The sequence below is a fragment of the Anolis sagrei genome, chromosome X (genome assembly GCF_037176765.1).
Source record: "Anolis sagrei isolate rAnoSag1 chromosome X, rAnoSag1.mat, whole genome shotgun sequence".
NCBI lineage: Eukaryota > Metazoa > Chordata > Lepidosauria > Squamata > Dactyloidae > Anolis > Anolis sagrei.
In genome coordinates, this window is record NC_090034.1 from 97,198,672 (window position 1) to 97,216,223 (window position 17,552).

Here is a 17,552-nt window from a genome sequence, read left to right on the forward strand (position 1 = left end):
TGTGGACAAATCTATATAGGGACGCCCAAATGCAGTCCAGATACGACTCAAGGAACACAAAAGGCACTGCAGACTAATTCAAACAGAGAAATCAGCCATAGCAGGGCACCTGATGAATCAACCTGGACACATAATATTATTTGAGAACATAAAATGCTGGACCGCTCCAACAACAAGAGAAGCCATTGAAATCCACAAGCATGTGGACAATTTCAACAGAAAGGAGGAAACCATGAAAATGAACAAAATCTGGCTACCAGTATTTTAAAAACGTCTAAAATCAGGACAATAAAGAAAGAGCAAGACCCAAAAACTGGGTGGAGGGGTTTGTAAACAATTGGTCCCATGCTCCTTTAATTCTGAGCCATGTGAAGCCTCAAGGAAGACTTTGCTATCGAGACTTCCGGTTCTATTTTGGAGCAGCTGCTTCTCTACTTGATGAGTCAGCCCTCCTTTGACACGGCTCTGGGGTCCAGCGCTTAAGTAATGCATTTCCTTGGCCATGGCTGAGCAATGTCTTCTCTTGATTCAGCCCTCACTCTTCGCGGTGACTCCTGCAAGAGAGTTTTCTCCCGTAAATACTTAACTTGAGGACTTTCTCTACCCCCCTTTCCTCTTTGGACTGTGCCCAGAGGGTTGAGAGTTCCTTTAAGCATGATTTACTATCTGTTCATTTGTTGTCCTCAAATTTGGGGATTCTTTCCTCAATGAAGCCAGGATGGCTTTGTCCTTGCTCTCCTTCTGCTGCAAAATTAAAACATTCTTGTACTGTTTTCCGCAACTGATCGGGATGGGCTTTTATGACGTTTTACCATTTGCATATTGTCCTTTAATGGGTTTTAATGTTTATTTTTTTAGTGTCACAAATTGTTTAACTCTTTTTGCATAATATTTAGATGTATATTTTTGATGTCTTTCTGGGGTTGGAAGACCCCTGCAAAAGTGGAAAGGTGACAACTTTTGGGTTGGATAACCACCCTTCTCGGGCTGGATCTTAAGGTAAAGGTTTCTACTTCACATTAAGTCTAGTCATGTCCGATTCCAGGGGGTGGTGCTCATCTCCATTTCGAAGACGAATAGCAGGCATTGTCCATAGACACCTCCAAGGTCACGTGGCCTGCATGGCTGCATGGAATGCTGTTACCATCCCATCAAAGCAGAACCCATTGATCTACTCACATTTGCATGTTTTTGACCTGCTAGGTTGGCAGAAGCTGGGGCTAACAGCGGGAGCTCACCCCGCTCCCCAGATTCAAACTGCCAACCTTTCAATTAGCAAGTTCAGCAGTTGCACCACCAGGGCTGGATCTACACTGCACTATATTCCAGGATCTCATCCCAGATTATCTGCTTTGAACCGGATTATATGAGTCTACACTGCCAAATAATCTAGGATAAGCAGATAGTCTGGAATCAGATCCTGGGATATAGGACAGTGTAGATCTAGCCTAGGGGCTGTGGTGACGTAGCGGGTTAAAACACTGAGCTGCTAAACTTGCTGACCAGATCCACGGGATGGGGTGAGCTCCCATTGTTAGCCCCAGCTTCTGCCAACCTAGCTGTTTGAAAACATACAAATGTGAGTAGATCAATAGGTAATGCTTTGATGGGAAGGTAACGGCACTCCATGCAGTCATGCTGGCCAAATGACCTTGGAGGTGTCTACGGACAACGCCGGCTCTTCGGCTTAAAAATTGAGATGAGCACCACCCGGCATAGTCGGACTTGTCTAGACTTTATGTCAAGGAGAAAACTTTACCTTTAGATCTGGCCTAGGACCTCTAGGTTCTCCAGTGTAACACTATCATCAACTTCTAGTCTTTTGAACAACTTTTAGATTTTCCTAGAATCAGTTTCTACATTCGCTTGGGGTTGGGGGACCTCCATAAAAGTGGGACGGGTGTGTATTTTTGAAAAGGCACTCCTTTAAACCTGAAAGGACATCATTCTAGCCATCTCTGAGTCCTCCAGTATGATTCAGTGGTTAATATCTAGTAGACGTTGGCTATAGAATCGCGCTGGAGGAACTAGATTCCCAAAGATAACTTTTTAATCATATCCGTGAACAATCAGGTTTGCAAATGTGGAGGTCCAGAGGTAGTTTTTAAACTTGATTTTGAAATATGTTGGAACGACTTGCAAGAGCTGTTCAGCAGTGGAACTCCCTGCCTCAGAGTTTGGCGGAGTCTCTTTCGCTCAAGTTTTTAAAGCAAGGGCTGGATGGCCATCTGTCGGGAAGGCTTTGATTGTGTTTTCCTATCTGGCAGAGGGGTTGGACTGGATGAATCACATTCTATTGGGAAAAAGGCAGGATATAAATAAACAAAATAATAAATCAAAACAACACTTTTTGATCTACAGAACAAGCCCTGGAAGAAGCTGAAAAACATGGTGCATTGGTCCCCTTGTGTCGTGTCTTTCCGGAAACGCTACCCGTGGGTGCAGCTTGCTGGTCATGCAGGTAATAATTAGTGGTGAAAAATGTCAAGAGCAGGAAGGCAGCATTCTGCAGTGGGGAATGTGCATGGGCTGCTGTGGACTCGGTGACCTGCAGAATCTGAGGGGAATCCACAGCAGGGTTTCTCAAGCAGAGTTCCTTGAAAACAAGGTGTTGCGCAACAGACTGTGTTTGGGAGAAAAAGGAACCCTTTTTAAAAAGTTATAGCTATTCTTTATGCAAGAGCCCCAGGAGACTGGTGTGTGTGTGTGTGTGTGTGTGTATATATATATACCTCAAAGACCTGATTATAATGTTTATTTATCTGGTTATCATTTCAGTTTTGTTTTTACATTATTTTAAATTGCAGTTTTAGCAAAAATAATAATAATAAGTGGGTCCAATATGGATTTTTAAAAAAGTGATTATTGTTTCAAAGCTGAAAAAAAGAAAATGAATTTATTTAATGTATTGTCGAAGGCTTTCATGGCCGGAATCACTCAGTTCTTGTGGGTTTTTTCAGGCTATATGGCCATGTTCTAGAGGCATTTCTCCTGACGTTTCGCCTGCATCTATGGCAAGCTTCCTCAGAGGTGAGGTCCTCACCTCTGAGGTCCTCAGACCTCACCTCTGAGGAAGCTTGCCATAGATGCAGGCGAAACGTCAGGAGAAATGCCTCTAGAACATGGCCATATAGCCCGAAAAAACCCACAAGAACTGAGTGAATTTATTTATTTATTTATTTGTTTACCATATTGATGTCCCGCCTTTCTCACCCTGGAGGCAGAGTCTCCGGTAGCGCAATGGGTTAAACCATTGTGTGGGCAGTACTGGTGAGAGCGTGGATGAGCTCCCTCTGTCAGCTCCAACTCCCCATGCAGGGACATGAGAGAAGCCTCCCACAATGCTGGTAAAACAGCAAACATCCAGGAGTCCCATGGGCAATGTCCTCACAGATGGCCAATTCTCTCACACCAGAAGTATATAATAGTAGTAGTAGTAGTATGAGGGTTGAATGAAAAGTAATGCCTCCACCTTCGTAACTCCTCAACAGATGGCAGTACTGGTATGCAGCAGGTACTGGCTTGTTCAGTAGACTCTCCTCTACAGTTCCATTTTGACAGGAAGCCTTAGCATTGAATGGTTGTGTTGTTAAAGTGCAAAATATGGAACCCTGCACAGACGGTCAGTGCAACTTAAGCAACATGCAGTCATTGAATTATTGACAGCAGAAGGTGTCACCCCAAAGGAGATTCATCAGAGAATGCAAGCTGTTTATGGTGATTGTGTTGATGTGAATACTGTGCATCGTTGGGCAAGTAAGTTTAAAGATGTTGAGGTGGAAACATTTGACCTGCGTGTCACATCCTGTGACAGCCACCAGCGAGTTTATTTATTTACCATATTTATATCCCGCCTTTCTCACCCTGGAGGCGGAGCCTTCCATTCCTTGAAAGGACTCGCTGGCATGAGCCTCCCTCCAGCCTCGCATGCTCTCCCTCACCCACACATGCGCACCACGCTGCCACGTGCTGGTATGCCTGCTCTCCCCTCCCCACTTGGATTGATTGATTCAGGGCGATTGTCGTATCACTCAAAGAGAATGAATGTGTGGGTCACATTATTGCTTTGCTTGGCTATCGGAAGATCTGTGCATGATGGGTACCCAGGATGCTGACGCCTGAAATGAAAGTGCACAGACTTGAAATTTCAGAGACTGGATCTCACCTCCATACGACATCCTCCATACAGTCCAGATTTAGCACCGTCTTATTCCCATCTGTTCCCGATAATGAAAGAAGATCTGTGGTGCCATCATTATGCTTCTGATGAAGACATTGAGAGAACTATGAGACGCTGGTTGCGGAAACAGAATGTTGACTTCTTCCGTGACGGCTTCAGAAAACTTGTTCATTGTTGGCAGAAATGTATCCAATTGTCTGGTGATTATGTGGAAAAGTGAATAGTGGTAGTTAAAGAGCACATTCTAAGAATTATTTCTGCGTTTGATTTATTAAAATATTCCCATCCAGACCCAAATAATGAAGGTGGAGGCATTACTTTTCATTCAACCATCGTAGCAGTAGTAATAATAATAATAATAATAATAATAATAATAGTTACCTCCTTTTTCTGTTTCCGAAGGGAACTTCAAGGCTGGTGATTTTGGACGCATCCTGAAGAAGTATTGCCCCAGCGAGCAGCAGTGCTTGGAACGCCTGCTCTGTGATGCCTTGCAGCCCTACGTCCCATCATACTATGGGGTGGTGGAACACGATGGAGAGCCCTACATCCAGATGGAGGATTTGCTGGCCGGCTTTGACGGCCCGTCCATCATGGACTGCAAAATGGGAGTCCGGTGAGGCAGTCTCTTCATTCCTATTCTCAGCTGGGCACCTCTGGTCCCCCAACTAGAGGCTATATAACCTGACCTCCTCTTGAAGAGTGTAATGTTGACACTGGGCTTTCTTTACTCCTCGTCTTTCTGTAGGACGTACCTTGAAGAGGAGCTAGAGAAAGCGAGGCAGCAGCCTTGTCCACGCCAGGACATGTATGAAAAGATGGTGGCTGTGGACCCAGAGGCTCCCACAGCAGAGGAACATGCCCAGCAAGGCATCTTGAAACCTCGCTACATGCAGTGGAGGGAGACGCTCAGCTCCACCACTTCCCTTGGGTTTCGTATTGAAGGCATCAAGGTAAGAACATGAAGGGATCGGTGAAAGTGGGAACAGCCTTGGAAATGTATTTATTTTTAGTCTATAAAATGTATAGTATAGTAAAGTTTGGTTGGGAGTCAGCTACATTAAAATCACTACTGACCGAAAGGCAGCCTGGGTTGGAGTATGCTCCCAACCATTTGTCTAGCTAGATGTCGACCTTTGCAGCCCGAAAGACAATTGCATCTGTCAAGTAGGAAATTTAGGTACTGCTTTCGCGGCGAGGCTAATTTAACTAATTTTCGATGCTATAAAACTATCCAGCAGTGTGCAAAAGAATGAGGAAGTACTCAATCAGTGTCACAAGTGAACGGTGAAGCAACAGCTCCCCCGGTGGCCAGAATTCAAAGCATACCCTCATGAAGCTGGAAAGTTAAATAGCCTCTGCGTGTCTATCTATATATGTTTGGTGTCTATGACATTGAATGTTTGTCATGTATATGTGCATTGTGATCCACCCTGAGTCCCCTGCAGGTGAGAAGAGCAGAATATAAATACTGTAAATAATAATAATAATAATAATAATAATAATAATAATAAAAAATTTTTACACCAGTATTAGTATTGTGATACAATTTATAAAGGCAATAATTTCGCCATCTGTGACCCATCTCATTATATATTTCAGTTCAAACTCATTTCCTTCCTCCTCCCCACTAAAAGCAATAACACTATGTAACACAATTTTTGTCGCTGAGCTAATTTATTCTGTCATAAAAACATGGTAAAGGTTTATTGAAATGGAAATGGAGGGACATCTTGCAGCACATTTTGCTGTAGTTTTTCTCATCCAATTCATAGTTTGTGGCAGCCACAAAAAGGAAGTTTCCACAGTAGAATAACTAACTACTTTCAAAGTAACTCCCACACAATTCAACAGGAAATAACTTGGCACAAATATTCAATATGCCCAGATGTAAACACTGGTAGAGTTTGGGGAAAATAGAATCTTGACTTTTGGGAGTTGTAGTTGCTGGGATTTATAGTTCACCTACAATCACAGAGCATTCTGAACCCCAGCAACGATAGAATTGGGCCAAACCTTCCACACAGAACCCCCATGTGGGTCACAGCAACGTGTGGCAGGGGACGGCTAGTATTAGTAATAAAACAATGGATTAAAATCTAAGTCCAGGTCAATTCATTGTCACGAATTGCTTAAGTCTTCTTTCACTTGCTGCCATTTTTGCGCATAGCATAGTCTTGCTACAATAATCATGTAATGCACTTACTTGGAGTTTGTGGTTTTCTGTTTGTTTGTTTGGAATTCCCAGGAGAAATAAAGTTGGATCTATCTGTAATCTGGTTTAAACAATCTATATCATTTTGTAAACATTCTCTTTCAAATCAAAACCTAAAATATCTCCATTGCTCTGATTACTTTCAAATCCTGGAAAGTATAGTTTTATGACTGTCCCTGTTTATCACCCTTCTGATTCATTTCTTCCCTTTATCGTCTTCCGCTAGAAGGCTGATGGCACCTGCAACACCAGTTTTAAGAAGACCCGGCAAGCAGAGCAAGTCATCCAGGCCTTTTGGGACTTTGTGGATAATAACCAAAGCACTCTGGTAAGCAGCTGGCTTCTGCATGAGAGTATTGTCCTGCCTGGTGCTGTTTCCATCAGTGGGAGACTGCGACCTTTGCAAGAGCTGGCGTCAACCGTTTTAATGAGGCGCGGAAGGCCTGGTTGCAAAGGATGTGGGAATGAGGCCAAGGCCCAACCACGTCATTTTCTGTGATGCACAGCTTGTTCTCCTGATTTGCCAAATGAGAACATGCTTCATGTAGGTGCTGTTCCACCAAATGCTTGTGACTGGGTGCTGTGTCACGTTGCCATATTCTGCAAACACATCCAGGCTCAGATCTTTGCACAATCGTTTCACTGTTGGCACGAGCCAAGAACGGCAGCTGCTCTTATGACACATCTGCTCTTTGGTTTGCTTAGTCCATTGTTGTCAACTTGGGTTGGCAATGGCTCTTCAGGGACAGGAGTCTCTTTCAGATGGAACAGCTCCAGATGAACTTGGGACATTGAAAGGGTTGTACCTTGCTTTTCCACTTCCTGGAGGAAATGCATAAAATGTTTAGCACCAAATCAACTATGGATCCCACTGGTTGTAATGTAGTTTGAGGAGAGTATGAGGAAACAGACAGTTCTTTATTTTTTCCTCATTAAACTTAATAACCCAACATTCACCCATTGATCTCAAGGTGGACTTCTCCTTCCCACCATCTGTGTATCCATCGCAGCCCTAGGGACTTTGGTAGTGGAATATGCTGCCTGCAAGTGTGGTGTAGTCTCCTTCTGTGCTGTCACGCACTGGACCTGTGAAAGAGTCTGTAGACAGGATGTGTTTTCTGTATGCCCAACGGGATGCCAGGGGTGCCTCGGATTAGAGGCCCTATAGATTTCCTTAAACAAAGTCTTTAGAAACTTGGAAAGTTTAACAAAGTTCTTTATTAGTGCTTAGGTCTTCAATAAATCAAACAAATACTTCAAGGCTTTGAATCAACTGGTGGCTTTCTTAATCTTGAATTCCCCCCAGCAAAAGCTGTAAAAGACGAAGCTTTCTACAGGTGGAACTGATTCACATCCTGTACGAAAGGCTTCTCTGTGTCAACTGAACTAGAGGTCCCCTTTTTCCCTCCTAAATCCAGAAAAAGGGGCGGAACTAAAGAACCTAATGATGATTCGTGGGTCATTGGCCCTATAATTGCAAACCAAGGGAAGCCGCCTTATTGCAAAATGCATGGAACCTTGGAATACATGCAAACATTCAAAGAAAGAAAAAGAAGTTGGAGCTCCTGGTACAGCTGTACCAGAACACCTTCTCTAGAGGTTTTTGAGCAGAAGCTGGATGGCCATCTGTCAGGAGTGCTCTGTGTGTTCCTGCTTGGCAGGGGGTTGGATTGGATGACTCTGTGGTCTCTTCCAACTCTATAATTCTATGACATTAATATGTCTTGTTTTCTAATGTAGTTTTCTCTTTTCCTTCTAGAAAAGCTACCTGGAGCGGCTCAAAGAAGTAAGGATAGCACTTGAACAGTCAGAGTTCTTCAAAGTGCATGAGGTAGGTCTCCATTACGTGTCAACTTCTCACAAGGGCAACTGGACTGAGGACTGAGGAGAAACTGCTAAGCTATGGGAATTGTTTATCCCACATATTGGTTGTAACTTTCCTGTTGTCTTCTTGCTATTAAACCTAGAAGACTGAATTTTCCTTTGTTGGGTGAGTGGGCTTATTAACAAAAGACCCTCTTCATAAATATACAGCAGAGAAACTTATTAGTAGCAGCGTGACCCAGCACCAGTAGCCCAAAGTGATAAAAAGATACCCCTTCCTTAGGAGGCTTTTCTTTAAAGTAAAATAATATGGTTGCACTATTTACAAGAACAAGGTTTCCATAACACAAATAAAGTTCTTTATACTTTCTTCTTAGTTTCCACGCTGGGCTTCTTTCTCATGCAGATAAACAGCTTCGCTCCCACAGTGCCTTCTCTCGCACCGAAGTTACACAGGAGCTTCACACAATAGCTTTTTACACACAGCAGCCTTCACACTGGAGCTTTACACATGATGGAGCTTCTTTCACTGAATCTTCTCACACCAGACCTTCTCAAACTGAGGCTTACACTGAGGATTCTCTCAGACAGAGGCTTCTCTCTCACTGAGTCGTACTAACACTGAGGCTCTTTTCCCACAGAGACCTCTTACAGACTGAACATACTTCAGACTGAGGGATAATAAGCTACAGGCACACCTGCTTTTATTGATCCAGCCAAAAGTGATAAAAGAACTAAAACACACAGACCAATGTTATATATTCTATAGGAGGCATTTCTTTATAGCAAAACAATATGGTTACACTCAGAGGCGGCCCTAGGTAATTTTCAATAGTAAGCAAACTGTATTTTGGCGCCCCCCCCCCCCCCAAACCAATCACGGATATATATTTTCTGCTTATCATGGGAGTTCTGTGTGCCATATTTGGTTCAATTCCATCATTGGTGGAGTTCAGAATGCTCTTTGATTGTAGGTGAACTATACATCTCAGTAACTACAACTCACATATGTCAAGGTCTATTTTCCCCCAAGAGCGCCTCAAGAACGCCTCTAGGCAAAATCAACTATACTGCAAATGCTTGCTTTGCGTAATGGGTTGAGCCGCCCCTGGTTACACTATTTACAAGAACAAGGTTTCCACAACACAAATAAAGTTCAACCTTCACAATTAAGCTTCACACACAAGGCCTTCACATAGACTAAAGCCTATCTCACAATCAGGCCTACTTCCATTGAGACTTATTCTCCCACTGAGGCATTCTTTCACATAGAGCGGTTTTCTCACACTGAGAGCTCTCTCAGACTGAGGCATTACGAACAAACAGGCACACCTTCTTAGTTTTTGCTGAGTTATTGTATCCATTTAACCCTTTCAGTGCTTGACTCACATTTTTGTAATTAAAAATATCTAGTTAATTTTTAATATTTCTGACATTTTCCTCTTGCTTTCAGGTGGTTGGCAGCTCCCTGCTCTTTGTCCATGACCACACAGGCTTGGCTCGGGTCTGGATGATCGACTTCGGCAAGACTGTCCCCCTTCCAGAAAAACAGACACTGACACACCGCTTGCCGTGGGTGGAAGGCAACCGGGAGGATGGCTACTTGTGGGGCTTGGACAACCTCATTGCCATCTTGGAGAGCATGCTAGGGGAGTGAGCAAGCCGTAATAAAAGACACATAGCTCTGACAAAACCAGATAAAGACGAGACTGCCAGCTCGGTCCCAGTGACTTTGCCTTTAATTTATTCAGCCAGATATGCTATCAAGCCTGGGAAAGCCCTGAAAAATCCTGGAGGAAAACTGGAAAGCACCAGGGCTACCGCAGAAGGACTTCCAAGTTCCCAGAAGTTTGGAAAGGTCTTGGTTTTGCACAACCAGAGCCGTTGCATCTCAGAGTTATTTATTGTTGATCTGGTTGGGACCCTAACTCTGCTCCAGAATCTCTCTGTTTCTGGAAAGGAGATTGCAAAGGTTTCAGATAAACCTTACCCCAGGAACCAAACCAGAACAGAGGCTCTAAGGGTATCCCGTGTCAAGGTGGACCATTACTTGGATGCTGAGTATAGTATTTCTGCAATAAGGACTCAAGAAAGTGGAAAGCAAAAGGGATGAGGTTTATTGAAAGCTGTTCCCTAAGCCTCACCTTTGTCAGAATTTCATCCAGACCAAACAAGTGGTTTCTCTTCCAAGAAGCTGTAACTTTCAAAATATATGCTTCAAGAAAACTAAAACACTTGTTTTATAATTTGATGCCTCTGTGATAGGTCTTTTTTTAAAAAAAGGAATACTTCAGCAATGGCCAGGCTGCCTGTTTTATGGTGCTGAATGTACAATGGTCTTCACAAGCAGTAAATACTTGGGTAGAAGTTTTCCCGCTGAACTTTTCTAAAATGTGGTAAACAGGGAGGGAGAAAGCCCCATTGCACCCCACTGGAGAACAGAGATGTTCCTCTGTTATTGCGATGTTTTGGGTTTCTTTGGGTTTCCTATGTAAATATGGAAATGTAAAAGTTGTTTTTTTTAAAAGGGATGTGACTAAGAGAAACATGTGCAGTGCCTTTTTGACTCCTTTCATAGTGAAACGCTGGTCTTATATGAGTGAGAAAGAAAAATCTTTCGATGATGTTGAGTTGCTCTGGGAGAGAGATCACTTCGGTCTTCCTATTGCTTCAGTTGTCACACTTCACATTGTTGGACAAGCGAGCCTATTAACGAAGGGCCCTCCTCATAAATGCACAGCAGAATAATTTAGCAGCAGCAGTGTGACCTAGCACAAGTAGTCCAAAGTGATAAAAATAACAAAAACACACAGCCCAATGTTATCTCTTCCATAGGAAGCTTTTCTTTATAGCAAAATGATATGGTTGCACTATTTAAAAGAACAGGGTTTCCCTAACACAAATAAAGTTCAGCCTTCACGTTGGAGGCTTCTCTCACACTGAGGTTTACCTCAAACTCCTCAGGACAACACTAGCTTTGGCCCACTAACTCTAACAGGCTTCTGCCTGTTCACTCTCCCCAGGATGTACTACCTTTGGACCACTGATTCTAACAGGCTTCAGCCTACCCACTTTCCTCAGGACACACTAGCTTTGGCCCACTGATTCTAAAAGACTTTGGCCTGCCCACTCTCCTTAGGATGCACTAGCTTTGGCCCACTGACTCTAACAGACTTCAGCCTACTCACTCTCCTCAGGATACACTAGCTTTGGCCCACTGACTTTAACAGACTTTGGCCTACTCACTCTTCTCAGGACGCACTACCTTTGAACCACTCACTCTCTTAGGCTTCAGCCTACTCACTCTCCAGGACACACTAGCTTTGGCCCACTGACTCTAACAGACTTTGGCCTACCCACTCTCCTCAGGATGCATTGGCTTTGGCCCACTGACTTTAACAGACTTTGTCCTACTCACTCTTCTCAGGACGCACTATCTTTGGACCACTGACTCTATCAGGCTTCAGCCTACTCACTCCTCTCAGGATGCACTACCTTTGGCCCACTGACTAACAAACTCACATGAGGCTCCTCTCACACGGACGTTTACCTCACACTCTTCAGGACGACACTTGCTTTGGCTCACTAACTGTAACAGGCTTTGGCCTACTCACTCTCCTCAGGACAACACGAGCTTTGGCCCACTGACTCTTATCAGGCTTCGGCCTACTCACTCTCCTCAGTACAACACTAGCTTTGGTCCACTGACTATTAGGCTTCAGCCTACTCACTCTCCTCAGGATACACTAGCTTTGGCCCACTGACTATCAGGCTTCAGCCTACTCACTCTCCTTAGGACACACCTGCTTTGGACCACTTACTCTAACAGGCTTCAGCCTACTCACTCTCCTTAGGACACACCAGCTTTGGCCCACTGACTCTAACAGGCTTCATCGTACTTGCTCCCCTCAGGACACACCAGCTTTGGCTCACCGACTAACAAACTCACATGAGGCTTCTCTCATACAGAGGTTTACCTCGCACTCTTCAGGACGACACTTGCTTTGGCTCACTAACTGTAACAGGCTTCGTCGTACTTACTCCCCTCAGGACACACCAGCTTTGGCTCACCGATTAACAAACTCACATGAGGCTTCTCTCACACAGAGGTTTACCTCACACTCTTCAGGACGACACTTGCTTTGGCTCACTAACTGTAACAGGCTTTGTCGTACTTACTCCCCTCAGGACACACCAGCTTTGGCTCACCGACTAACAAACTCACATGAGGCATCTCTCACACAGAGGTTTACCTCACACTCTTCAGGACGACACTTGCTTTGGCTCACTAACTGTAACAGGCTTCGTCGTACTTACTCCCCTCAGGACACACCAGCTTTGGCTCACCGACTAACAAACTCACATGAGGCTTCTCTCACACAGAGGTTTACCTCACACTCTTCAGGACGACACTTGCTTTGGCTCACTAACTGTAACAGGCTTCGGCCTACTCATTTTCCTCAGGACAACACTACCTTTGGACCACTGACTCCATCAGGCTTCGGCCTACTCACTCTCCACGGGACGCACTACCTTTGGACCACTGATTCTAACAGGCTTTGGCCTACTCACTCTCCTTAGAACACACCAGCTTTGATGCACTGACTCTTAACTGGCTTCGGCCTACTCACTCTCCTTAGGACACACCAGCTTTGGCTCACTTACTAACATACTCACATGAGGCTTCTCTCACACGGAGGTTTACCTCACACTCCTCAGGACGACACTTCCTTTGGCCCACTGATTCTAACCGACTTCGGCCTACTCACTCTCCTCGGGACAACACTACTCAGCAAAAGTGGACAACCATAGCAGACCTGGGGTCTTGCCTTTATGCCCCAGGCCTTTCTTGGGACTTCATGGATGGTCAAAAAAGCAAACCAGAAAGCCTTGAAATTGCTGGAAATCTACTGCTTCTCAAAAGAGGATTAAAAATGTTAAACCACCTGGAAAAGCAAACTATTCAAAAGGCGAACTGATGCACTTGTAGACCTTTTCTCGAAGCAGGTCTCCTGTCAACCACTCCTTCTTTGTGTTGACTTTAATTGTTCTCCTCAGCCATTGCTGTTTCTATATAAACCCTTGTGGGAAGGTGTGGTAGGCCACTGTCACGCGGGTAATAAACACTAAAGGGAACAGGGAAGGTATCGTTATTTTTAGAGGTGGCCACAAAAGATGTTCGCTTCCCGCCGCCGTGGTCGGGCAGCCTGCCAAGGAAAGGTGGGAGAATGGGACAATAGCAGCAGCGGAGGGAGAAGGAGCTGGAAATAGGACTAAGGAAGTGGGGAGGAAGGTGGGCCTGACGTCAATGGGCCCCACAGATGTCGAGGAGTACAACTTCTAGGTCAGAAAGGCTCCGGGACCGGTGCCATCTGATAAAATTAGGAGCCTTTCTTGCAGCCTTTCATCCTTGGGCAAAGGGCAAGGACTCTTGCACTTCGAGAATAAACACACAGACTGTTCTTAAAAGCAACAAGATTTTAATCATTTCCACAACACTGTTACTATTCAAAGCCCTTTGCAATCGTTGGTTTTGTTCTGCACTGGAGCAAAACTGAAGGATTTTGTTTTTATTCCCGTATTATAAACGAAAGGAATGATGCTGAAAGTCAGCCACAATTTGCATTGCCCAAGTTTACAATGTTGTAAATGCACATCATCTTTCCAGATAAATAAAAAGGAGAGCAAGGCGGCTTGGATGTGGAATTAGCTTCATTAGGAGGATGATTAAGACACTGGAATTTTGCTTTGTTTGGAGGTTTCTTTTGCCTCCTTGGAAGAGAGGGAAAGGGAATCAAGAAACTTGAATCTTGGAGTTTGGTGAAGTTTATATCGGAGGCCTTGGTGGTACAGCAGGTTAAATCACTGAACTTGCTGACCGAAAGGTTGGTGGTTCAAATCCGGGGAGCAGGGTGAGCTCCCACTGTTAGGCCCAGCTTCTGCCAACCTAGCAGTTTGAAAGCATGCAAATATGAGTAGATCAATAGGTACCGCTTCGGCAGGAAGGTAACAGTTGGGTGAGTGGGCTCATAAATGTAGAGCAGAGTAACTTATCAGCAGTGTGATCCAGCCAAAAGAACTAAAACATACAGACCAATGTTATATCTTCTATAAGAGGCTTTTCTTTATAGCAACTATTTACAAGAACGAGATTTCCACAACACAAATTAAGTTCAACCTTCACAATGAAGCTTCACACACGAGGCCTTCATATAGACTAGGGCCTACCTCACAATCAGGCCTACTTCCATTGAGAGCTATTCTCCCACTGAGGCGTTCTCTCACAGGCTTCTCTCACACTGAGAGCTCTCTCAGACTGAGGCATTACAAAGAAACAGACACACCTCCTTAGTTTTTGCTGAGTCATTGCATCCATTTAACCCTTTCAGTGCTTGACATTTTTGTAATTGAAAATATCTAGTGCAGTGATTCTCAACTTGGGGGTCGGGAGAGGGTGTCAGAGGGGTCACCAAAGACCATCAGAAAACACAGTATTTTCTGTTGGTCGTGGGATTTCTGTGTACCAAGTTTGGCTCAATTCCATCGTTAGTGTTCAGAATGCTCTTTGATTGTAGGTGAACTATAAATTCCAGCAACTACAACTCCCAAATGACAAAATCAAGCCCCCAACCCCACCAGTATTTGAATAAATCAGGTATCTGTTCATCATGGGGGTTTGGAAAGTTTGGCCCAATTCTATCGTTGGTGGGACTCAGAATGGTCTTTGATTGTAGGTGAAATATAGATCTGGGCAACTACAACACCCAAATGTCAAGGTCTATTTTTGCCAAACTCCACCAGTGTTCACATTCGGGCATATTGAGTATTCATTTCAAGTTTGGACCAGATCCATCATTGTTGGATCCACCTCCATCATCTCTGGATGGAGGTGAACTACAACTCCAAAACTCAAGGCCAATGATCGTGGGAGTTCTGTGTGCCAAGTTTGGTTCAATTCCATTGTTGGTGGAGTTCAGAATGCTTTAGGTGAACTATAAATCCCAGCAACTACATCTCCCAAACGACAAAATCAACCCCCCCCCCCCAAAAAAAACTCTACCAGGATTCAGATTTGGGTGTATTGGGTATGTGTGCCAAATTTGGTCCAGTGAATGAAAATACATCTTGCATATCATTTATTTACATTACAATTCGTAACAGTAGCAAAATTACAGTTATGAAGTAGCAACGAAAATAATTTCATGGTTGGGGGTCACCACAACATGAGGGACAGTATTAAGGGGTCGTGGCAGTAGGAAGGTTGAGAAACACTGATCTAGTGTGTGTGTGTGTGTGTATGTGTATGTGTGTGTGTGTGTGTGTGTGTGTATATCTAACAGCAACGGCGCTCTATATGGTCATGCTAGCCACATGGCCTTGGAGGCGTCTACGGACAACGCTGGCTCTTCGGCTTCGAAATGGAGATGAGCACCACTCCATAGAATCAGACTTAAACCTTTGCCTTTACCTTTATTGATAGTGGCCTGAGAAATGGCTAAATATGGGACACTTCGACAGAAGCCAGGCTGCAATGCTTCTTTATGGAACTAACTCCCACTCTATGTCAATTTACACTACAAATTGAGGGACGCAATGTTAATTGAAAGACCTGCCAGTTGTTGGCCGATCCTCCCGATCCCTTCAAACAATTATTTTATGAAGGAGGAACTATTTTCTCTCTCCACTCATAGATTCATGTATTTTCTCCACCCATCTAGATCACATAAACCCTCCAATGTGAGCAACAGACTTCAGTCTCAAAGAGTACAGATTTCCCTCCTCTCCAAGATTAGCTTCTTTTAAAAAACCACAATTTTTTTGGCCTTTAACTAGCCTGGCTTTAAAACCAAAGGAAATTCCAGACATTTTTTCCCCTAATGCCTTGCTATTCTGGGAATGTAGCAATGAATGGCTGTTTATTCTTCCTTTGTGGGGAGGAAGTCAGAACCTTAGAATATTCCTAAAGGCCTTGCTGGTGTTTTTTTTTAATGTGCTTTTATCCTAATGATCCTGCACATTATGTGGAATTTACTATTAGTGGTACAGTGGTTTAGGGACACAGAGGTCATATTTTCCTGGTCAGAAGGTTTGCAAGACCTTCCTTTCCAAAGGTAGGATCTGCCACACTTTTGGAGAAAACAAGAAGGGAACTGGCGTTTTGCTAACTTGAGCATGCCTACCCTAAATGAGAACTGAAGGCAGGTTCCTCTGTTGCAGTGTTTCTCAACCGGGGGGTCAGGACACATGTGGGGGTCGTGAGGGGGTGTTAGAGGGGTCGCCAAAGACCCCTCTGACATGGGGGTCAGATGGGTTGGTCATGACGGTTCTGTGTGGAAAGTTTGGTCCAGTTCTATCGTTGGTGGGCTTCAGAATGCTATTTCTTTGTCGGTGAACTATAAATCCCAACAACTACAACTCCAAAATTGCAAGGTCTATTTTCTCCAAACTCTACCAGTGTTCACATTTGGGCATATTAAGTATTTGTGCCAAGTTTGATCCAGATCCATCATTGCTTGAGTTCACAGTGTTCTCCGGATGTAGGTGAACTACAACTCCAAAAACTCAAGGTCAATGTCCGCCAGACCTTCCCAGTATTTTCTCTTGGTCATGGGAATTCTGTGTGCCAAGTTTGATTCAATTCCATCATTGGTGGAGTTCAGAAAGCTCTTTGATTTTAGGTGAACTATAAATCCCAGAAACCCCAGCATTACCAAATGACAAAATCAATCACCCCCAACCCCACCAGGGAGACCCTTCTCTCAGTCCCACCACTGTCTCAAGTGTGGCTGATGGGGACGAGAGAGGGACTTCTCTGTAGTGTCTCCCCGGTTCTGGAATACCCTCCCAAAACAGAATGCGTTATTCCCCCACCCTTGAATCCTTCCGTTCCAGCCTTTGGCCTCGAGTAGGCTGAAATGGGCCTGCATGCGGTTGACACTTTGGCACTTTAGTTGTGTATTGATGTCAGTTAGTTTTAACCATAGTGTTTTTAAATTGTGTATTTTATCTTATTTTATGTGTTGATCGTGGTTGTTTATAACTTTTATGTGATATTGTTTTATGTTCATGTACTGATGTTTATACTGCACTTGCAGTGCCATGTAAGTCACTCCGAGTCTCTTTTTTGGAGATGGAGGCAGAATATAAATAAAGTTTATTATTTATTATTTGAGACATAACAAGATTAGTACACAGCCAACAAGATTACTATGTTGGCTTGCTTTTGTATTTGATCACACGTTGGATGTCTAGGATGTCCCAAATGTCTAGGGCTGTGTGATGTATTGATGAATAATGAGTTCAGATCCAAGTAAGCTGGCCTTTTGCAGCTGA

The 17,552-nt window shown here is 44.0% G+C and overlaps 1 protein-coding gene across 1 annotated transcript in view; it reads left to right on the forward strand.

The window, feature by feature from the left end:
* LOC137094905 (inositol-trisphosphate 3-kinase C-like) overlaps window positions 1-10,765 on the forward strand; it is a 36,379-nt gene extending 25,614 nt beyond the window's left edge. Inside the window, exons 2-7 of the mRNA XM_067460878.1 lie at window positions 2,362-2,461; window positions 4,583-4,796; window positions 4,929-5,133; window positions 6,622-6,723; window positions 8,155-8,226; window positions 9,673-10,765. Coding sequence (XP_067316979.1) covers window positions 2,362-2,461; window positions 4,583-4,796; window positions 4,929-5,133; window positions 6,622-6,723; window positions 8,155-8,226; window positions 9,673-9,876 — 897 coding nt within the window. The 3' untranslated portion in view covers window positions 9,877-10,765. The remainder of the gene's footprint in view (window positions 1-2,361; window positions 2,462-4,582; window positions 4,797-4,928; window positions 5,134-6,621; window positions 6,724-8,154; window positions 8,227-9,672) is intronic.
* Window positions 10,766-17,552: the final 6,787 nt, after the last annotated feature.